We start from the raw sequence: 24,468 nt of genomic DNA on the forward strand, positions 1-24,468 counted from the left end.
TGTACTGTGATCCTGGGCTCAAAACAGGGGCCTGATTCAGTACTAGGGGTGTGGGAAGGCTTCAGGGGGAGGGTGGTGGCGTGTGTGTGTGTGTGTGCAAGCAATATATATATATTTTGTATTTACCATTGAGGAAGGGGGAGGATGGGAGGTCCAGCATTGAAAATTTCATTATGGTTTAAATTCCAGAGGAGATGGCCGGAGAACTTTAGGAGATTATATTCAGTGGGACATTTATCCTGCTGAATATACAGGATAAGTTAGCTGGCTAACTGGAACCGGATAACTTGTCCACATACTGGCTTATTGAATATGAACCTCCATCATATATCAATGGAAAGGTTTGATCCATAGATTTCCATTTGGTACATGGTATTTAAATCCAAAAAAATCTCAATGTTTAATGTTTTATCAAAAACTGTAAAGCACGAGCAGCACTGGTTATTCTGTATGGCCACAAGATGGCAGTAAAGTATTTCTTTAAAAAGAAATTGCAGCTTTTCCAGATACTCTTTTTAGTGGATTATTATTATTATTTTTATTTTTATTATTATTATTAAAATGTTAACAATACAAACTTTATTTTCCTAAAATAGTACTGACGGAATTTAGAGCTTTGCACCAAGAAAAGAAAGAGAGGCACAATGAAAGATTAACTGAAATTGAGATAAATCGCACACAAGTCAATTTTAAAAGGAGCACGTGAGCAGAGAGATGCTGCAATTTTAAATTGTGCTCGCAAATATGCGCATATCATTTAAAGTACCCCTCCCATGCGTATTTTGGCTAGGGCAGATTTTAAAACATGCTCACGCGAGGGAAAAAACAGTTTTTCCAAGTAGTCCACAGTTTGCCCATAACATATCATGGTCTTCAAGACCCCTCTGATGCCCCACTGCGTGCCCCCCACTTGACTCCAAACCCTCCCACTGTGCTAAATGCCCTAAAACTCAAGATCTCCAGACTTGCCCCTCATCGGGACCAGCAGTAAAGTTGTGCGGATAACAAGCTGACGCGCGCCATGATCATTTTTTCAAAATGCGGACTTATGTGTGTAAATCTTGGCCCTGCCCATTCCCTGCCTCTCTTCCGCCTTTCTGCTCAACATGCACACAGTTATGTTTGTGTGTTCTTCGCAGCTTCTTAAAAAGCATTTCTCTCGTGAGGCCTGCATACGCGCATATGTGGCCGTTTTTCACACAAGCAACGTTTTCAAAATCGACCCGACACTGTTCATCTGATGTGGAGAATCGGCTGGCATAGCATAAGATCCCAGGGGATGAGAGCATTGGCCTCATTTGTAACCAAGAAACAGGGTTGCCAACTTATGTATCTCTTCTGTTGACAATCTTCCAGATTTTTTCAGTCACTCACTTTTTGCCGATACATGTTTTTACTGTTTCCATTTTGTGTTCAGCTGGACTTACTATGCCAAGTTTCACCCCTTTATGTACAGAGACATCATTCCTGACTTTTGACTTCAGCAGCCTCACAGATTCAGAACTCATGCCACTGGAGACACAGGCCCTTCCCTCATGACATTTTTACTGACATGAAATTATTGTAACTCCCTCTTAGTTTTGAGGTCCCTAATGCAGGGGTCACAAAGTCTCAGGCTAAGCCTACCATCCCAGACCACTCACCCTTCTCACCCTTTTCTTTGCAGTCCAGTGCACTCAATGCCTTGAGCCCTAGATGCACTCAATGCCATGATGCCTTTGATGCACTTGACAGCACAGTGTGCTTGGTGCACTTGTCTGGGCCCTTGATGCCTCTGTGCCTTCAGAGCACTAGATGCTTCGGTGCCTTTGATGCATTTGATGTCACGGTGCCCTCTGTGCTCTCGATCCCTCTGTACCCTTACTGCACTCAGTGCTGTGGTGTCCACGGTACCATTGATGCCGCTGTGCTCTCATGCCCATGGTGTTCTCAGTGCCCGCGGAGTCCTCAATGCCATCGATGTCCTTGATCCATCAAGGTGCGTGCATGGCCACTCTTGGGGCTGTCGTGGTTGAAGAGGGGGCAGGCCCTCGATGCTGTTGAGGTGCATAGCATTGGTGCTGCAGCAGCCCTCGATGCCGTAGAGGCGCGCATTCTCTATGCTGTAGGTTGTTGAGGTGTTCAGCCTCGGTGCCAGCATGACCTCACTGCCATTGCGATATGGTGCTGCTCCAATACCATTGATGCCCTTGAGGCCATTGAAGTAGGGGGTGCTACTGGAGAGGCCTTCGGACCACCAATGCCTCTCATTACTGCCTAGACTACATCAAGCCCCACTGACTAAGCACCAAACTCGCCATTGAGTGTCTGTGTCACCCCTGTGGCCATCGACCACCAGGACTTTCTGAAGCTCCCACATGACCCTGCAGCCCTCGGGGGGCAAGGGTTCTTGGCCTCTTTTGGATTGAGCACAGAGGTAGCCATCTACTCGAGGCACCCCAGTGTGTTGGTGCATTTATATGTAGTGACCCAGTGCCCTCAGGGTTCCTGGGTGGTTTTCCCTACAGAGCACTGGGAAGCTCAGGGCTGTCCCTTCAGCTGATGATTCCAGTGTTGGGGGCCCCGCCAAGATGCGCACACCATCAATATTAATGAGCGTTATAGAGGCTCTTATCAGCTGTAATGTTTGCAAGTCCATCTAGCGTGCAGTATCGACACCATCGGATACATCAGGGAGCCGAGGGAAATTGCCATTGACACTGGCGTTCGTCAGGACCTTTTTGATATCCTTGGTCTGTCTGGGGGGCTATGGGGCCTCTCCCTGCAGATGCCCGTAGCTCCTTTGGTCCATACCTTCGGACGTCAGGGCCCCTGGGTAGTCAACGTCTGTGAGCACCTATGGCGCCAGGAATGGCACTAATTACCGGCAAACTGCTTATGGATCGCAGGACGTGTCCATAGTCCTCCACAAGCACCTGCACTTGCCAGGGACTTCGCTGCAGTCGTTCCTTGTGGACTTACAGGTGAGCCGGTTCTGACGCAGTTTCAATGGCTCACCTCTTGGGGTATTCTTAGGTACTGAAGGGGGCGACGCCATAGTCCGCCACCCTCCACCATGCTTTACCCAGATCACCAGTGGTGCTGGGGACATGGTCGTCACGCTGTCCTCTTCACTCCATTGCAGTTACTTTGACGTTGACTCGCAGCTTGTGCAGTTGGGACAAGTAAGGCATCTATTACAAGGGCCTCAGAAGTTGGCAGGCAGCATTCTCACTGGCTGTACAATCCTCAGCCATACTAGAGTTCTGCCATCTTTCAGCATAGTCTCAGCCTCCGCGTCAGTCCGTACTGCATAGTACTGAGGAGCACTGGCGGAGGAGCTGTCAATCCACACTCTATGCTCGGTCGTGGGGCGGCATGTAGCCACTGACTCTAGCACATGGTTCTCGGTTCTTGCTGAGGCACGGAATTTCTCCCACAAGCACGGTGCTCAGGATTAGGAGTGTACCACAATCCATGTATAGGTTACCACTGCATGAGTCTGCCCAGCGTGCTTTCGCAGCAGAGAGCTTCCAGTTACCCTCTGAGGCATGGACAATGGTGTGTGTGTGTGTGTGCTTTGTTTCCTCAGAGCAGTCACAACGGGTTGTGTTCCGCAGCCGCAGAACTGCCTAAGACTGTACTCCTGGTCGAATCCTGAGGTGAGTGGACATCGCGAGAGTGGCTCGAGCGTCCTCTCCTTTCTCAGCAGAGGAATGAGTCTTTCGCCCTCTACCATGTTCTTGTGGAACAGTCCCTAGGGCTCTATCCCTGAGCAGTTGTTTTCTCTGATCCAGAGCCCCGATCCTCTGAATCGGCACATCTCCTTGGAGGCCAGGCCGGGGAGTGGCAGTGGTGGTCATTGGACCATTTACAGCTGGGGCCGCTTTTGGGGATTGCAGTAGTGACCTCCCCTATCGAAGCTGGTGGCCTGTGGTGAATTAGGCATGTTGGCGCCTTAACTAGCAGTGATTATGCCTCAACTCTCTTTCGGGGAGTTGCTAAGTCTTTCGGGATTGGAAGGCCCCAATCCTGCTTCTCATCTGGAGGGGAGATTCAACCAGGTTCCCCTATGGACACCCCCGCTGTGCACCCCTTCAAGGGGTGTCCCTCGTTTCCATTCCCAGACAAAAGATGCCACAACTCTAACTGGCACCAGTCCCAAGAGGAGTCGAGAGTAGCACTCTCTCTTGGACGTTTTGAGGCACGGCATGTCTAACCTCGAGGAAGCCTGCCCAGTGTTGCTCCTCAGTGGCTCTCCAGGTTCCCCCCCCCCCCCCCCCCGGTTCGAGAGTTACCTTGGTATCTGCTGGGCTATGTGGGCGTCTCTCTTAAGGATCGCTTAAGGATCACTATCATCAGTCCCTTTCACCTTTGACTTCAGATAACCACCATGCCCCTCTCCACTGTACACATCATTCCTTATCACAGGAGACTCTCAGCAACCAATCCTGGCCAAACACCTTCCAAACAACATCAACAACAAAAAAGACGTATCCGCATCATGCTTTCACCACTGAACCAATTACTGGGTCTTACCCTTTTCTCCTTAACTCTCTTAAATGCCCAATCACTCTCAAAAAACCCCACCTCTTATACGACTATCTCATGGATGATCTTCCAGACCTATGTGCTGTCACAGAAACTTGGTTCAAACCTGAAGACACGGTCCTTCTGAATCAACTCCCTCTTCACACATTCAACATATTCTCCATCCCCAGACTGAAGAAAAGAGGAGGTGGTCTGTTCCTCGCTGCCAACAAAAATCTGGGGCTGACACTTCATTCGTCTACTTCATCCCATTCCATTGAATTTGCAGTCTTCAAATCGTCTCAACTTCAAATTGGACTCACCTATGCCCCACCAGGATGCCTAGACTCCGACCCATCTCCTTTAATAGAACACATAGCTAAATACATCAACTCAGACGCCCCAGCCATCCTGTTAGGCGATTTCAGTCTTCATGTGGACGCCACCCCGTGTTCCCCCAACTGTGAATCCTTCCTCAACACACTTTCCTGCATGGGTTTCAAACCACTCATAAATGAACCCACTCACAAAGCAGGGATTTAATCTTCATTAACCAAAGCCTAACCCAAGCATCGCATAGTGTCTGTCAGCCAATTCCATGGTCGGACCACAAACTTATCTCCACTTCCTTCCTTAACCAACATCCTACTCCTTCAGCCACAAAGAAAGCCACAATACAATTCAGAAAATTATGCAACCAGGAAACCCTAATCTCTCACCTCACCCCAGAGTTAAACCTAATTGACCTTACGGACGCAGACACGGCCTTATCCTCTTGGACCAAAATCACAAACAAAGTGGCGGACTTGACCTGCCCCCTCAAAACCAAAGTTATCCTCTCTAATAAGGACAAGAAAAAAGCTTGGTTCACTCCAGAATTAAAATCCATGAAGCGTGAACTCAGAAAAAGGGAACAGAACTGGCGCAGGAATCCTTCGTCCTCAAACCTATCGTCTTTTAAATCTCTCAATCACCAATACAGGATCACCATTCTTCAGACAAAAAGAGATTTCTACTCCCAGAAAATCCACAACTTCATCTTTGATCCAAAAGCCCTTTTCTCCCTGGTTTCTTCGCTCACCAAACCACCAGTTCCAGCAATTCCAGATGACAAAGCAGCACTCAAATCCATTGAACTTGCCAACTATTTCAAGGATAAAATAGCTAACTTACTTGCCTCCCGCATAGTGAAAACATCTCCTGGCCAACCACTTCCTCTCCTCGCAGCTCCGCTTCTCAACTCCAAGTCTAAGCAACTACCCACTGCCTCATCGCCTCATACGGCATGCCTTGAGGAATTCGAATCTACTTCCTCTCTAGAAATAGAAACACTACTAAGGAAACTAAAGCCAGCCTCCCACCCATTTGATGCGATTCCAGCCAATCTTCTCATAGCGATTGCCAGTGAAGTCTCCAAGCCTATCTCGCAAATCATCAATGCCTCCTTAGCCCAGGGTCATGTCCCTGACCCACTCAAACTTGCCATCTTAAAACCCCTACTAAAAAAAACAGACCTCTCCACAGACAACCCAGCAAACTTTCACCCGATTGCAAACCTTCCAATCATCGCTAAGATCCTGGAAAGAATAGTCAATAAACAACTCTCCGAATTCCTGGATAATAACAACATCCTTTCTCCAGCACAACTTGGATTTCGTAAAGCTAGAAATACAGAATCCCTCCTTATATCTCTTTCAGACAACATCCTCATGAACCTAGAAAGGAAACAGCCCTGCCTGCTCATCCTCCTAGACTTATCGGCCGCATTCGACACAGTGAACCATCAGTGTCTCATTGAAAGACTAAAGGAGATCGGCATCAAAAACACTGTCCTAAACTGGTTCAAATCCTTCCTTCAGAATAGGCAATATTAAGTCAAGATCAACAGCAAAGAATCCCCTCCTTTCATCTCCACCCTTGGAGTTCCACAAGGATCATCGTTATCCCCTACATTATTCAACATCTATCTTCTCCCGCTTTGCAAACTTCTCTCTGAGCTGAAGCTAACCCATTACCTATATGCAGACGACGTCCAAATCCTGATACCGATTACCGACTCTCTGCAAAAAAAACATTCTCCGTTGAAACGCCTGTCTACTCTCCATTAATAATCTCCTCTCGAACGTCAATTTGATACTCAACGCCGACAAGACAGAGTTCCTACTAATCACACAAGATGGCAGCTTACCGCTAAACAACCTACAACCTTCAGTGTTTCCTTCCTTTTCCCCCAAAGTCAGAAACCTCGGGGTAATCATGGACAGCCAAATGAGCTACACAGACTTCATCAAAGGTTCGTAAAGGTTTAAAGGTTTATTAGTTACTTCAATATTTTAATTGTATGTTAAACACTAATGGATGGTCCACGGTCTGTACAGCCTGTTTTCCGTCAATTCTGTTAATTGTAATTTATTCTAATTAATACCTATTAATAATGTCAATTGTAAAGCCTGTTGCTAAGTTATTGTTAAATGTAAACCGCGGTGATGTATATCTTTACGTACTGCGGTATATAAAAATCCTTTAAATAAATAAATAAATAAATAAATAAATCAACAACACGGTAAAAGAGTGTTACTTTAAACTCCAAGTTCTAAAAAGGCTAAGACCCCTCCTCCATTTCCAGGATTTCAGGTCAGTCCTACAATCTATCATTTTCTCAAAAATTGACTATTGCACTGCACTTCTTCACGGCCTGTCAGATATCTCACTTAAGCCTCTCCAGTTGTTACAGAACGCAACTGCAAGGATTCTCACAAAATCCAATAAAAGGGACCATATAACCCCGATTTTAAAGAAGTTACATTGGCTCCCAATAAAGTTCAGAATCTTTTATAAACTATTAACAGTCACTCACAAGGCCATACACAACATCACTCCACTGGACCTTACAATTCCTTTGCAACTCCACTCCTCCTCCCGTCCTCTAAGACTAGCCCAGAGAGGTACTCTTCAAGCATCTACTATCAAAACTTCCTTAAGCAAAAGAGCTTTGTCCGCTTCTGGCCCCAAGCAATGGAACCTGCTCCCACCTGACCTAAGGCTTGAACAATGTCCAATCACCTTCAAGAAGAGACTTAAGACCCTGCTCTTTGGCCAAGCTTTCCCATAACCAAGCTTTGCTGTTTGGCCAAGCTTCAAGAAGAGACTTAAGACTTTGCTGTTTGGCCAAGCTTCCCATAACCACTCTTTTCCGCCTCAGCCCCACCTGTCTGTCCTGACCTAAGCGTTCCCTCAAGTATCCTTAGTATTTGTAACAAAGCCGCTATTTTCATCCCCTTCTTCCCCCTTTAACCAACCCCGCCATACCGGTTTTTTCACCCTTCTAGCACATCTCACCACGCTTTCACTTCACTTTCTCCCAAATGATTTTTATACAAGTTTTTCTCCACACTGTTCAATGTAAGTCAAGACACTATCACTGCTTTCTCCCAAGTTATGTTTATCCAGGTTTCTCCACCTTCTTTCAATGTAAGACAAGACTATGTCATTGTTGTCGTTTGCTGGTTGTAATGTAAACCGAAGTGATAATTAATTCTGTTAATTGAACCTCGGTATATAAAAGTTATAAATAAATAAATCAGTCATCCTTGCCTGCGGGACCCTCCTCTGTGAGGAGTGTTTCAGTCCATCAGCTAGGTGATCATGCCTTTCACCTTTTTGTCATGTTCATGGCAGAGGGAGTTGGGGGCTGAGTACCCTACATGAGGGGTACTGTCCTCTGCTCACGGTAGCATGCAAGCTATTCTTCCCCCGTTTTCAGGATCACCCTGTCTGTGGACACAGCAATCCTGGGTCATGCAATGTTGTCCATTGCTGGGCCAATTGCTCCCTTAGGAGGGGAAGTATATGCACTCATGGCTGGAGTAATGATACTGCAGCTGGGTGGCTTGGTACTGTGTCCTGAGATTGCCCTGGGCCTGCCCTAATGCCCTTTGGGTTTCCAGGCTACCGGGGTTTGCGCTTATGACTCCCCTGCTTCCTGTCTCCTGGTGGAGCCTTTGGGACTTCTCCCCTGGGGCAATTGCTCTCAGTTTCCACTGTTTCAAGAAGACTGAGGGCTCCATCTCAGTGGGGTTCTCTCTACTGTCTTCGGCAGTGAGTTGTTCGCTTGGGGTTGATAAACAACCAGGCAACTTGTGCTTGTCCCGGCATCTGCCGGTCTGCCTCCTTCTGTTCTTCGCTCCTCTCGATTTCTGTTGTTTATTTCGGGAGGGGAGGGAGTGGAGACGAAGCTAAGAAGCCCATGGTATCTCTTCATATACCTGCAGGGAGATATACTGCCTTAGTTTTTTTCTCATTCTCTGGGTTACCCAAAGGGCCTTCCTGCTCCCCTTGCTATTCTGTGACAGGATAGATGAACTAGTTCTGGCAGGTGCTGTTGAGTGAGTTTCAGGCCTATTTTATCTCCCTTCCAGGAAGCTTTGCGCTACAGGACTGTTTCAAAGATTGTTCTCAACCCCTGAAACCCTTGACCTTGTCCTGCGCTGTCTGCTAGGTCTGATGCTTTGGCATGTAGTGTCTGTCCCAGGCCCTGCCGTGGTTTACTGCTTGTTATTGAAGCATGGCATGGGTTTCTTCTGCCCATTCGGCCTACCAGCCATACCTGGGCACTCTTTTCCAGACCTTTGGCAGTCAATGATCGACAGTCTCTTTCTGAAGGGCTGTCTGACCCCAGTTTGTTTTTTTGGTTGTTTTTTTCACAACAAAGAAACTGTGCGGTTTTGTCCTAGTCTCTCTTGTTTACATTTCTGGTTCCTCAGGAGGATCTAGATCCACTGCTTTTTGTCAGAAATCCTGCTTCTACTGTTTTCCGTGATGTGCTTTTGCTTCCGCTTGCACTTGCATCACTCCCCTGCCTCAGGCATCTCTGCTACGTATGAGGGTTTATGTCTCAGTCTTTTTCTTGGCTTTCTTTGTAGAACCCAGCTCTTCTCCAGCTTGCACCCCTGGTGGGTCGGCTGCCTCTCAGGCAAAGGAGGGAGTAGTGCTCCAGCACTTTGTCTTGCTCGGATAGCCTGTAATTTAGTATTCACGCATATGTGAGGACTACCATCCTGCTTGTTCTAGGAGAAAGCAGAGTTGCTTACCTGTAACAGGTGTTCTCCTAGGACAGCAGGATGTTATCCCTCATGAAACCCTCCTGCCTCGCCTGGGAGTTGGTTTCTCCATGTATTAGCTATATTATGGACTGAGGGACTCTGCCTAGGAGGCAGGGTGATGACTACAGCTGCACATGCTCAGTGGGGCATGCTGAAAGCTCTAGAATCTTTGAGATCAAAGTTCTGTGCCGGGCTCCATACGATGATGTCACCCATATGTGAGCACTAACATCCTGCTGTCCTAGAAGAACACCTTTCAGGTAAGCAACTCTGCTTTCTTGTACCAGTCTGGCCCTATCTGCTCGCTCAGGGTCTGAACCAGGTATGTATTAGGGATGTGCATTTGTTTTTCATGAATTAGACAATTTCAACGACTTGGCCCAGGGGGCATTCCATGAAGTTAGCAAGTAGCACATTTAAGACTAATTGGAGAAAATTCTTTTTCATTCAACGCACAATTAAGCTCTGGAATTTGTTGCCAGAGGACGTGGTTAGTGCAGTTAGTGTAGCTGGGTTCAAAAAAGGTTTGGATAAGTTCTTGCAGGAGACGTCCATTAACTGCTATTAATCAAGTTTACTTAGCTAATAGCCACTGCTATTAATAGTAGCAGTAGCATGGGATCTTCTTAGTGTTTGGGCATTTGCCAGGTTCTTGTGACCTGGTTTGGCCTCTGTTGGAAACAGGATGCTGGGCTTGATGGACCCTTGGTCTGACCCAGCATGGCAATTTCTTATGTTCCTATGTTGGAAACATCAACAGAAGTCTCTATTTCTCAAGTTGGGACTTTATTTATTTATTTCCTTTGTTTTCTCTCAGGATAGAGACTTTGTTCTCAGAGCTTTTTTTCATCATAGAATTTCTTCTTTTTATGGCCATCGGGTCTGGATTTATCTAGACATTACTTGCATTACTCAGGAACGTCATAAAACTTGTCTTAATATGCGTTCTGAAACTATAGCTCAACAAAACCTCAGTCTAGAGTCCTTCGAACCCACCTCCGCGCTCGAAATTGAAAACACCCTCAAGAAACTCAAACCATCCTCCCATCCTTCAGATCCATTACCCACAAACCTGCTTATCGCCATCCCGAATACCATCACAAAACCACTTGCGGATATCATTAATACCTCTCTATCTCAAGGCATAGTACCCAACCAGTTAAAGCTGGCAATTCTCAAACCTTTACTAAAAAAACCAAACGCCTCTCCAAAGGACCCAGCTAACTTCCGGCCCATTGCAGACTTACCTATGATAGCCAAACTGATGGAAAAAACGGTCAACAAGCAACTTTCAGAATACCTCGAAGATCACAACATACTCTCCCCAGCTCAGTATGGCTTTCACAAATGTTTAAATACCGAATCCCTCCTTCTCTCACTCATGGACACCATCCTCTTAAACCTGGAGAAAAAACAACCCTACCTGTTGGTGCTCCTAGATTTATTCGCAGCTTTCGACACGGTAAATCACACAATACTCATAGACCAACTAGCAAACATAGGCATTAAAGGTTCCGCACTTAGCTGGTTCAAGTCCTTCTTATGCAACAGGTTCTACAAAGTCAGGATAAATAATAAAGAATCTCATCCTATCCTGTCAGATCAGGGAGTCCCTCAAGGCTCCTCCCTCTCACCCACGCTGTTCAACATCTACCTCATCCCACTCTGTCAACTTCTCTCAAACCTCAAACTCACTCATTATCTTTATGCGGATGACATACAGATTCTCATACCGATTACAGAATCCCTGCAAAAAACTATTGCCCACTGGAACAACTGCCTTCAACCAATTAAACAACTACTTTCCAGCCTCAATTTAGTGCTGAACACCAATAAAACCGAGATGCTCATTATCTCCCACGATTCCCGCATCAACCTAGCAAGCATTGCTCAAACCCCATGTTCTAACATCAACTTCTCACCAGACGTCAGGAATCTAGGAGCATGGCTGGACAACCAACTAAACCTTAAAAAATTCATAAACACCACCACAAAGGACTGCTTTTACAAACTGCAAGTCCTCAAAAAGCTAAAGCCTCTCCTTCATTTCAACGACTTCCGTCTAGTACTACAATCCATTATCCTAACCAAGATTGACTATTGCAACTCTCTCTTACTCGGTCTCCCTACTAATACAATAAAACCCTTACAGATGGTACAGAACGCCGCCACTAGAATCCTTACAAACTCCAACAAAAGGGATCATATCACCCCCATTCTCCGCAACCTACACTGGCTACCTATCAAGTTCAGGATCCTCTTCAAAGTCCTTACCATCATTCATAAAGCCATCCACAACATCTCTCCCATCAAACTAATGACACAACTACGACCTCACACATCCTCCAGGCCCATCAGAAACACTTACAAAGGCACACTGTATGCCCCACCTTCAAAAACTTCACTAAGGAAACGAGCCCTATCTGCCGCAGGACCCCACCAATGGAATGCTCTCCCCCCAGACCTAAGACTTGAACCCAGCCATCCGGTGTTTAAAAAAAAGCTAAAAACCTGGCTCTTCAGCCAAGCATTTACAGACATATAAGCAGATTCCAATTGGATCTCTCCCCATACTTTTGCACGCCTTTTTCAATTTCCCTCCCTATAAATTTGAATTCCTAGTCAAGCAGTAAGTCAAACCTCCCATTAGTAGCTCTCATTTCGAAACTTACTCTATTCAGTTCCTCGCTATAACACCCTCCCTAGGGATGTGCAGAGCAAAATTTTATGTTCATATTTTTTATGTCCGAAAGGGGGTCCCACTTGCGGCCAATATGGACATAAAAAAAATCCAATGAGTTGGGTATATGTACATATGTGCAAAAAAAAAATTTAAACCCCCTCACCCTCCTTAATCCCCCCCCCAGACTTACCACAACTCCCTGGTGATCGAGCGAGGAGTGAGGACGTCATTTCTGCAATCCTTGGCGAGAAGCATGTGACGTCGGTGGCACGTCGAGTGACGCGGCGTCACGTGATTCCCGGCTCGTTCGCGCCGGACGGCTCGTTCGGCCCAAAAAGAACTTTTGGCCAGCTTGGGGGGGCCTCCTGACCCCCCCAAGCTGGCCAAAAGTTCTTTTTGGGCCGAACGAGCCGTCCGGCGCGAACGAGCCGGGAATCACGTGGCGCCGCGTCACTCAGACGCGACGTCACGTGATTCCCGGCAAGTTCGCGCCGGACGGCTCGTTCGGCCCAAAAAGAACTTTTGGCCAGCTTGGGGGGGCCTCCTGACCCCCTCAAGCTGGCCAAAAGTTCTTTTTGGGCCGAACGAGCCGTCCGGCGCGAACTTGCCGGGAATCACGTGACGTCGGCGTCACGTGATTCCCGGCTTGTTCGCGCCGAACGAGCCGTCCGGCGCGAACTTGCCGGGAATCACGTGACGTCGCGTCTGAGTGACGCGGCGCCACGTGATTCCCGGCTCGTTCGCGCCGGACGGCTCGTTCGGCCCAAAAAGAACTTTTGGCCAGCTTGGGGGGGTCAGGAGGCCCCCCCAAGCTGGCCAAAAGTTCTTTTTGGGCCGAACGAGCCGTCCGGCGCGAACGAGCCGGGAATCACGTGACGCCGGCGTCACTCGACGTGCCGCCGACGTCACATGCTTCTCGCCAAGGATTGCAGAAATGGCGTCCTCACTCCTCGCTCCATCACCAGGGAGTTGTGGTAAGTCGGGGGGGGGGATTAAGGAGGGTGAGGGGGTTTATATTTTTATTTTGGCTCAACAATCGCGATTTCCCACATATCGAACATATCTATGTTCGATATGTGGGAAATCCGATCGTTTATGTCGAATCAATTTTTTAAGTAAAAAAAAAATATGAGTTGCGTTTTACTAATGCGGTCAATCCGAATGCACACCCCTAACCCTCCCTGATTTCAATTCATAGCTACTCTCCTATCATATGCTTCCCAACCTACTACAGCGTTCAATAATACTCGTACAACCGTTGTGTTTTTCTGTATAATTTGCTTTACTGTTATTATCGTTGTAACCTGCTTTATTTAAAGCTCTTTGGCATGTATGTATAACCCTTAGAGATTTTTGTATAACCCTGAGAGATATACTTATATTTGTGTATAATCCTGAGAGATTTGTGTATAACCCTGAGAGATTTACTACTTAATTGTTTTTTGGAGTTCTTTTGTTTCTTTTGTTTTAATTGTTTCTTTTGTTTTAATTGTTTCTTTTGTTTTTAATTGTTTTAATTGTTTTTAATTGTTTTAACTGTTCCTTGTAAAGCCCTTGGGCATCCACTCATGCCTTTGGCGTTTCTCTGTTACATGTAAACCGGATTGATTTGTATATTGTACAAGAACTTCAGTATATAAAAACTATAAATAAATAAATAAATAGCGCTAGGCACAAAGTTTACTCTTAGATCGAGATTTATTTATTTTGAGCCTGACCAGTTATATCTCTGTCTTGATACACATACCCAAACTGAGTCTGCTTAGCTGTATGTAGTTTCATCGGATCTAGATTATTTGCTTAAACCTGCCTCTGTTTTTCTCAATTTACTTTAACTTTTAAAGTAAATCGCTCTTTTATTTCTCTTCTTTTTCTCTTAAGTCTCCCGAATTTCTCATTATTTTTTCATGAGATTTTAATTTATTTTCATATATTACATTTTTCCTTTTTATTTTTATATTTATTTTATAATTTTCATATGGCTGTAAACTGTCTCATTTTATTTCTTGCTAGTTTTTCACTTGTATGTATTTTGAAATTTCAATAAATAAAAAGTAACAAAAAAAACCCCCTCCAAATTTGATGTCTTCACAAGTTCTCCAACTCTCAGACAAATTTCAGTTGTCATGAAGGAATCCGTGATGTCCAGTATCCTTGAATGTTTTCCCTTGAAAGAGAGTATTTATCCAGCTAAGGTAGCTGGATAGCTGATTCTGTCCCAGAATGCCCCGCTCTGACTGGCTAAACTTTTAGATAAATAGCCAGATAAGTACTGGCTGCTGAGAGGGGTTGAATATTTGAACAGTGCCATTTGTCCGGCTAAGTCCAGATCTAGCTGTACAAATGGTGCTGAATATCAGGCTCAATATTTTTAGGAAGGGGAGATGATTACTTATTCAAAGGGCACTGGTTTGTACTGTAGATAGCACTAGCACAATCCTGTTTATCTTCACTGATCAGTGATTTAGTAAAAGATTCTCTATATGACAGTGATTGAAAAATTATGATTATGATCCTGTAGGGGTTTTTTCCCATTTATTTCATGTGGGATTAGTGAATGCTTCTTATTGTTACTTTTTAGGTTCCTGTGGCAGATTTGCCATAAAGGACATCCAGGTTATATTTCTGGACACAAATTCTGCTCATTCTGCTGATAGGAGCTGGGGATGCTGCAGAAAACCTAGATGAAGGGTGAGAGGGAAAAGGGAATCCCAGTCATCATACAACAGCAACACCTATGAGTGGGATTTAGGTCGAGTATGTACTAGGCTCCAAATGGAGCCGCACTATGTGGCACCCCTACTGAGCACTCTCACAATATTTGGGTTAGAAAGAGAGGAAGATGGGACCTCTGGCAGTCTACTATGCTATAGCTCTGTACCTTTCCCCCTCCATCAGGGTAAATAGCAGTGAAGAGGGCTGGGGTGGGTTTCAACTGGCTACAAGTTTAGATGTGAAGGAAAATGAGCCAGGCCAAACAAATAAACAAATAAACCAAATAACCAGGAGAAAAATGATTCCACATAAACATATGTGAGACATTAAAAGATTAGCTGTAGTATTTTCATCAGTCTTATACTCTATTCTTAGTTTTTCTGTTTTAAATTTAACCTGCTTTTTTTTTTTATTATTACATACCATTCTAATTCATAAACATTCATTTGTTGCCACAGGGCTCTCATATGGTGACAGAAGAGCTTCATTCTATCAGCTTTGAAACCTGCTTCAGCCTGTACGGACTGACCATAGACCTTGAAGTAAGTGCATTCTGTTTCTGACAGATACTGAACGCAGAATAAAATTTGTGGCCGTAAGATTTAAATTAGAGTGAGGGGAGGAGTCAGGTGGAGATAGGGAGGGAATTATGCTAAGCGGCGGCTGCACCGCTGCCGGCGATAATGTTTCGAATATTATAACTGGCAGTAGCACAGGGAATAGCATCACCTTTTACAGTGGTGCTATGCCCGCGATAGCCTGCAGTCGTCCGCACTGCGGCAGGCAAAACCACACCGCCGTGGTGCGGCTGGCTGCAGGCTATTACCCGACCATCCCCTGCTTCGCCCCCCACCCCCCTGTAGCGCACAGTTCATCATTCTGCACAGAAGGATGAATCCTGGCCTAAAGTTGGAAACTACTGTGAATATTTTACCTAACTTAAAAAGAAAGAAATCCTATTCTGTTCTAACCACATGATTTTTTTTATTTATTAAACAAAGAAAGCAAAAAGCAGAAAAGTAAAAAGGAAGCTTATCTCATCTGTTTCAGATCTCTGTATAAACAATTACAAACATCTGCTTTGTTCAAAGAGCAAGGCACTCAGAAACTGACTGCATGTTTCAAATCATTCTGCCATATAGGTTCCTTCCCTAAATAAACAGTATCTATAGTATGTCATTACATATAATAGGGATAAAATATAAAAATGTATGAATACAGTCATGTAACAGGCATTCCAGTCTGATTCAGGACCAAAACATACATTATATGCAGAGAAAATGGACACAAGAGCTGTTCTCTTTCTATTCCTTGATCAGAGCCATTCACCTTCTTTATCTAACTCACATACAAGTATTTATTTACCCATCATTTAAAGAAACCATACCTTATTAGTTTCTGCCCAAATTCAATGCTAGCCATCAAGAGAAAGCAGATGAAACCAAACTTTCTTAAACAATCTACTAAATTAAATTCACTTTCTGTAAAAATCAACTCATTTCTCTACAACTTTAATTCATCAGTCTGTTTATAACTTTCAAACAGAAAAAGCAATTCATTTAAACCAATTCTTCCCACTGTTTCTACTTGCCTTTGAGAATTACTTTGAGCTTTACATATCTCCCACTTCCTCTTATCTTCCAGCACAGTTAACTCTCCAGCTCCCAGTGTCCTTTCCAGTTCTGAAACTTCCACGGCAAATGTAAAATGAGACTGAGCTGTGATCCCTAAAGCGGATCCCCACTCACTGTAATGCATTACCCCGTGGCAGCAATCAGACATTACCCCGTGGCAGCAATCAGACATACACAGAAAACCAGATTCCAAACAATGCTGTCCAAAATCTTTCCCTTTTTATGCACCTCTAAGTAATCTTTGCTTTGCTTGCAGGGCTCCTGCAAGCAAAGCAAGGACTTAAAACAAAAGACTAACTGTTGCTGTCTTGAACCTCTTTATATTGTTTTCCAGTACAAATTTATTAACAAATATACAGGCAAATGAACCAAAACCAGTCCTAATAAGCTTTCATTAAGTATACTAGAAAGAATCTAAAAATGAGTGGGTGTCCCCACAACAAATCAAAATAAATAGTGCACTTTTATCTACAATTAGCTAAAGAAAATATTTTACTTGCTAACAACAAAATTAGACTTCTGTCTCTGGGTATCACTTCTCAATAGTCAGACATCCAGAATTCTTTATCTGGGTAACTTCCTTCGGACAAAAGCCATTTGTTGTCTGAGTACCAGTGTTAGGTCTGAGCCTGTCCAGCAGATTCAGACGCAAGACTGCACAATGCACGGTGGCCACAGGCGCTGCTGGGTCCCTTCGTGGTCGCTAAAATGTTATGCACCTGTTATGTTTTAACTTGGTTTGTGGGCCCTTGGGTCGTGGAGAGAGTTGACTCTACCCACAGGGAGGAGCCCTGTGGGGACTCTCTCAGCAGTGATGGACACAGGAATCAGAGAATATTTATTATACAGTAAAGAGAAACCCGAGGAGCGGGTTAGTAACTCAGACCTGGAATAAGAAGACCTGGAATGGATTCTCTGGTAGTGGTCAGCAGAGCAGGGTAACCCGGGGAATCCTTGCTTCTGGATAGGCCTTGTTCGTGGAAGCTCCGGTAGTGGTCCGCAGCATGGGGTAGGTCGGAGGCAGATGAGGATAACTGGTACAAGACAGCATGAATCCGGAAGTGGTCCACAGAGCGGGGTAACCCGGAATGTGCTTGCTTCTAGTATTCCTTGTGTATTGTACCTCTGGTTGTGGTCCACAGCGCGGGGTAGGCCAGAGGTAGGAGATGACAATTGGCACAGGACAGCATGGATCCGGTAGTGGTCCGCAGAGCGGGGTAACCCAAGGATCCACACAGCAAGACAGGTGAGGTAATGCAGAGTAGGTCTTGTACTCACAATGCAGTAGAGAATTCATAGTAGCAGCAGCGGAGATCCGATGTAGGAGGAACTCACTTAGCTGGTGAAGGTGAGAAAGGCAGAAGAGGCTCTCCAAGGAGCAGATAACCCTGAGTGCAGCAAGGCCCCTTGAAGAGCGGGTACCTGAGTCACTCAGACAGGAACGCAGGAACAGCATTGCAAAGTGTCTCAGAGTAAAGGAATTAAGCAAGATGGAATCCTTGCTAACTCATAGGTAGGAAAGTCCAGTGGGTTTAAATACACGTAGGCAGTGACGTCATGTGGGGGGAGACCCCTGAGGTTCCCGCCATGACGTGCATAAGAAGGAGGCAGGTGTGCGCGCGCGTGTGCCCTAGGTCACTCCACTTACAAGATGGCGACCGGAATTGCCCTCACCATCCCGGGAACGCCAGGGAGGTTGGCATGCAGAGGCAGAGGTGGCCATCTTGGCCAGAAACGGAGCTACTGGGCAAAATGAGGTGAGCAGCAAAGGTCGCAGCCATCTGCGACCGGGCACAACAGTGCCAAACACGCTTATGGTGCTTCTCCACTGTCACAAGAATACTATACTTAGATTATGTAGAAAGTATCATTTTTTATTGAGCAATATAAGTATTCTTGGGAGCTGCTGACTGCCAGTTCTCTGACAAACTGACCAACCAGTATCTCGTCTATATACATGAACTGATCCTTCTTTTATAGGTAAAATACAATACAGTACTAGGTCAGAAATTCTTAAGCTGCGGGACCACCTGGAGTATAATTTACATAGGCTGTCATGTCAACTGCATGATAAATTATCCCTAAAATACCCTGACCATTTCTCCAAGTTGGGGCCCATTTACCATCACTCTTTAAATAAGCCTTTGTTCTGTTAAAATCTTGCTGCTCAGGGAAATCTTCATATCTTAGGCTGTGTTTACAGATGCCCCTGTAATCGACATTCTAGCCTGAGGTTCTGACCATTGCCTTCTGCTCTTGTGACTCTATAATTAGGCATCACAAATTGTCACCAGCTTCAAATGCTTCCAGATGTCCTTGGAATTCCTCCAGGTCAAGCTTAGTTGGGCATTTAAAGTTCACATAGCCAGACAGGCTATGATAGCAGAGGATTCTGGGTCAGTTGCCGTCTCCTTGTTGATCTCAAGCTCAGGCACACATATCATGCCAGATCTACTCAAAAGAAAAGGAGGTAATTTTTGTATTAAGACTCAAGGTGTTAGATGTTGTGGTTAGTTGAGCCTCTATTGTTCAGTGACTAAACCGCTCTAATATGATATTAATTCTCCAACGTATGACAGTATTACCTGTTGGAATTTATTTTAATTCTTTCCTGAGGTTGTGTTCCTTGGACCTCCTTAGTTTGAGGAATAGGATTAGATGAGACTTGTATTTTCTTTTTTTCTTTTGTTAAATTATTATTTCCATTTACTGTACCATGATAGTGTTTAGGTTTATTTTTCTTATAATTATCTCAAAATGTATCCATTACTATTCAATGTATATTGAAATGCAATTAAAAAAAAAAAGAATTTATCTGGTTAAGTGGTGATGCTGTTTAAAAAAAAAAAAGAAACTTGATGGCCTAGTGGTCCCATCACTGCCCCACTCCCACCCAAGCTCTAAATCATGGGCCCTACCTTCAGAATATTTCCTCTAAACCCAGGATGTAAATTAAAAGGGTCCTCGCTTGGCCTTTCTCCCGCATCTTAATGTAGACCAAGTTAGCTTTCCAATGCCTCTCTTCCTCCCTCTCTCCTTCACCCCCTCCATCTCAATTCTAACCCTGCCTCCCTCTTGATCCCTTGAAAATTGAAATCTTCTGCCCAGATTGCAGTATGCTGCTACAATGACCTGGATCCAGTGCTTCTAGCATTACTATGTAACAATGGAAGTCTAAGCTCCACAGCATAACAAGCACTGAAATTAACTGGCACCATACACATTTATTCTTTGACATCCAGGTCTGGGTTCAGATCTCCACAACTTTTCTTTACCTATACAAGTATCCCAGGAATATCTCTCCCTCTGGGGCATGGAAAAGTAAGAATCCTAGGTAGACAGGGGTCTCCTAGGTGTGAGTAGAATTCCCTTACCAAAAAATACCCGATGTTCTCCAGGATTCCAAAGCTCACAACCTTCCTGTCCTCCCAGGGCAGAGACTCTGGTGGACGTCTCCAGAAGAAAAAAATAATTCATCCTCTCAGTTTTCCTTTCCAAATATCCCAAGACCTTGGGATGAAAAGCCTCTCTTAGAATAGCAGGCAAAACCTCCTCCTGTTCCTCACACCTAGGGAGGAAGGGTAGCAAACACAACTTCTTCCTGAACCAAAAAGCAAAATTGACAAAAATGGCTTGAAACTAACTCTATTCAAAAGCACAGAGGGGCGGATTTTAAATGCCCTGCGCGCGTAAATCCAGCTGGATTTACGCGCGCAGGGCCCTCGCGTGCCGGCGCGCCTATTTTGCATAGGCCGCCGGCGCGCGCAGAGCCCCGGGATGCGCGTAAGTCCCGGGTTTTTTTTAAAGGGGCGGGAGGGGGCATGTTGGGGGGGCGTGACAGAATGACGTGGCGTTTCGGGGGCGTGACGCGCCGTTTTGGGGGCGGGCCCAGGGGTGTGGCGCCGGCCCGGGGGCATGGTCGAGGCCTCCGGCCCAGCCCCTAGGTCGGGTAATGGTGCGCCAGCAGCCCGCTGGCGGGCGCAGATTTACATCTGCTTTTCGCAGGCGTAAATCATGGAATAAAGGTAAGGGGGGGTTTAGATAGGGCCGGGGGGGTGGGTTAGGTAGGGGAAGGGAGGGGAATGTGGGGGGAGGGCGAAGGAAAGTTCCCTCCGAGGCCGCTCCGAAATCGGAGCGGCCTTGGAGGGAACAGGCAGCGCGCGCTGGGCTCGGCGCGCGCAGGTTGCACAAATGTGAACCCCCTTGCGCGCGCCGACCCCGGATTTTATAAGATACGCGCAGCTATGCGTGTATCTTATAAAATCCAGCGTACTTTTGTTTGCGCCTGGTGCACGAACAAAAGTACGCGATCGCGCAATTTTTTAAAATCTACCCTAGAGTCATCAGTGTCCATTCATTGGATATGAGATGGTAGAGGTCTCTTCCATTCCTATCTTGAATAGCCACAGGGGTAAAACCTAAATCACCAAGGGTAGGGAAATCAGAGAAAAACTGACTTTTCCTTCAATTGTTAACTCAAAATAGCACACAGAACTCTGATGCAGCCTGCCCTTGAGCAGGTGGCACAGGGGGTGCTTGCAGCAAGTGGTTTGCTCCACTCCGTTCCAGGACTTTGTCTAGGGCCCATTGAGTGGAGGTCCTAAAGGTCTCTATATTCTGTTCCTAACAATCTTTTCCACAATTTTGCAAAGCACTGACATCAAGCTAACTGATGTATAGTTTGCAGAATCCCCTGGAATATTTTTTTTTAATTTGTATTAACTGTTTCGATTTTTGTTTTTTGATATAACTACTAGATATTGGGGTAGATTTTCAAAGCGTTACGCGCATAATATACGTGTGTAACCCCCAAAAACCTACCCCTGCACGCACCGAGCCTATTTTGCATAGGCTCGGCGGCGCGCACAAGCCCCGGGACGCGCGTATGTCCCGGGGCTTCAAGAAAGGGGCGGTCCGGGGGCGGGGCCATGGGCATGGTGGTGGTCCGGGGGAGGGGCTGAGTCCTCCAGCACAGTGGCCTGTTCCAGGGGATGGGGCGCCTGCAGTCGGCCGGCGCATGCAAGTTATGCCTGCCTCAGGCAGGCGTAACTTCGGAAACAAAGGTAGGGGGGGATTTAGTTAGGGCTGGGGGATGGGTTAGATAAGGGAAGGGAGGGGAAGGTGGGGGGGACTGAAAAAAAGTTCCCACCAAGGCCACTCCTATTTCGGAGCGGCCTTGGAGGGAACGGAGAAAGCCATCGGGGCTCCCCTTGGGCTCGGCGCGCGCAAGGTGCACAAGTGTGCACCCCCTTGCGCGCGCCGACCCTGGATTTTATAACATGCGCGTGGCAGCACGTGCATGTTATAAAATCGGGTGTACATTTGTGCGCGCCGAGTAGCGCACACAAATGTACCCCGCGCGCACTCCTCTAAAAATCTGCCCTATTGGTTTTCTGTCAACTGCTATCCTTTTCCATGCTTGTTTCACTTTTGGAATCAATCCAGCTTGGTGTAGGCAGTAGAATTTGTTTCCTAACACTGTGGGCTGTTTCTTTGTCCTAGCACTGTGGGCCCTAATGTTATTCCTCTCCCCACTACAAAACCCCAGGGGTTGCAGCACCAAAATGTCCCTGTACCCAGAGGAGGACAAGGGTGGTTACACATACAGAATGTACTCTTTTAATTCCTATTTGCAACTTGCTCCCTTTTAACAATTAATTCTGTTCAATAGGAATTATTCATATTTCTCTGTTCTATATTTATATCCAACTGAGTTTCCTTGGCTTCTTCCAGATTCTCTCTTTCAGGATATCCTGTTTTCTCTGCTTTAACAATATATTTTGGAGATAACCTTGTTCCAAACATGCATTCCTCAGTGACTGTCAACTTTCCTTTTTTGCAATCCTTTATTCCTATCGCTTTAACATCTAAGCACAACAGTTTTCTATGAATTCCATGCAAGAAAACATTTATTGTACCATTCATTGCACATAGCAACATAATTTGGGTTTCCTTGGAACCCTCACCATGAGCCCATCTCACCAGTGGTTGGCTCATTCTATAGCAAATAGGTATAATATATGGAACATGATGCTATCTTGCTATCTAACCCCAACAATCCTCTTTCCACATACACAATTTAACTAAAACATGCCCCCTCCTTGATATTGAAAGGTCAATATTTGGTGAGAGATTTTACCGAATATAAAATATTTTCTTAAGTGAAATCTAATCAGAAACTTTGAAATGAAATTGTCTGCCAAGTGTTTGCTATGAAAGAAAACCAGAAAGTACTCTATGAGCCACATGTACTAAACATTTTTCTTATTTGTATCAAGCAATAGGGAGGTACGTTTGTTTTTTTGGGGGGTTCAGATTTTATGTCCATAAATGTTTTTCTCTGTGAACAAGCAGGACAGTAATCAGCCATACAAGCAGTGTGCGCTGAGACAGAAAAGCACTCTCAAAGCTCAGAAAATCCAGAAGGATTTTTTTTTTTTTAGCATGTTTGGGGGTTAACATACAGCCAGAGGCATGTAAGTCTCCTCTGTCTTGTCTTTTCTGCTCATGCAAAAGGACACATTGGCCAGATTTTATAACATGCCTGCGGGCATAGATTTATGCGTGCAACCCGGCGCGCACAAATCTACGCCCGATTTTATAACATGCGCATGTTATAAAATCCAGGGTCGGCGCGCGCAAGGGGGGCACACTTGTGCACTTTGCGTGCGCCGAGCCCTAGGGGATCCCCGATGGCTTTCCCCGTTCCCTCCGCCCCCCACCTTCCCCTCCCTTCCCCTATCTAACCCGCCCCCCAGCCCTACCTAAATCCCCTCCCTACCTTTATTTTGTGATTTACGCCTGCCTCTGGGCAGGTGTAACTTGCGTGCGCCAGCCGAGTGCCGGCGCGTGAACCGCCGGCACAGTCGCTGTGCCAGAGGCCTTGGTCCCACCCCCGGACCAGCACCCCGCCCAGCCCCTTTTTCAAAACCCCGGGACATACGCGCGTCCCGGGGCTTGCACGCATCGCCGAGCCTATGCGAACCTATGTGTGATTTAGAATAAGCAAGTATAATATACAACACAACTAAAGATTCTTCCAATGGATTTTTAGCTCATTGTAGATTGATTTGAATTGTATGTATTATATTCTTTGTTTTTAAATCTATATTTTATTTACTGTCTTTTTATGGTAGCATTTATTTATGTTCTTTGTTACCCTCCCTGGACTCTTCTTTTGGAGGGGCAGGTTATAAATACTTTTAAATAAACTAAGCTTTGAAGAAAAAGTCTGCTAGTCACCAATTTAAATTTAATCAGTGTGTCTGATAGGCTGCCAAAGAAAAAATTATAATATCTTACTATCCTTACTGGACTGTCCTGAAGGGACAAAATGGCAAAGCACCTGGCTTCCAGCCAAAAGGATCCCATGCTTCTTCATTTACAGTTGCAAGGCACCAAGGTCTCTTCCTCTCCCTCATTAATTCTTATTAACGTCTTCAAACGAAAAGTACATGCCTCAATTGTGCATCATAAGCAAGAGTTGATTGCTCTTTTTTCTTTCAAAAGTGCATTTGATCTCTCCTACGATTAGGCATTTCCCTTTAAATTGACAAAAAAAAAAAGATTGCAAGGAGCTGTTTCATGTAATCATTTATCACTAAAATAAACCTTTGCCAGGCATAGGAAGAAAGAGTTAAGCTCCTAAGTCACTGACTTACACTGGATTTGTGAGTTCCTGGTGCTATGTCTCAGAAATATAGCGGTGCCGTTTTAACTTTGAACTGTAGCCTGCACATAATATTAGTATAAAAAGCAGCTGCATCAAGCATGAAATATCTCTATCTTAATTTGTTTTTGATATTGCTCAATTTCTGCAAAATAA

At 45.4% G+C, this 24,468-nt stretch overlaps 1 protein-coding gene across 1 annotated transcript in view; it reads left to right on the plus strand.

Annotated features, from left to right (window-relative positions):
- STAT4 (signal transducer and activator of transcription 4) overlaps nucleotides 1-24,468 on the plus strand; it is a 235,662-nt gene that overhangs the window by 154,678 nt on the left and 56,516 nt on the right. Inside the window, exon 14 of the mRNA XM_029606087.1 lies at nucleotides 15,468-15,551. Coding sequence (XP_029461947.1) covers nucleotides 15,468-15,551 — 84 coding nt within the window. The remainder of the gene's footprint in view (nucleotides 1-15,467; nucleotides 15,552-24,468) is intronic.

The sequence above is a fragment of the Rhinatrema bivittatum genome, chromosome 6 (assembly GCF_901001135.1).
Source record: "Rhinatrema bivittatum chromosome 6, aRhiBiv1.1, whole genome shotgun sequence".
Classification (NCBI taxonomy): domain Eukaryota; kingdom Metazoa; phylum Chordata; class Amphibia; order Gymnophiona; family Rhinatrematidae; genus Rhinatrema; species Rhinatrema bivittatum.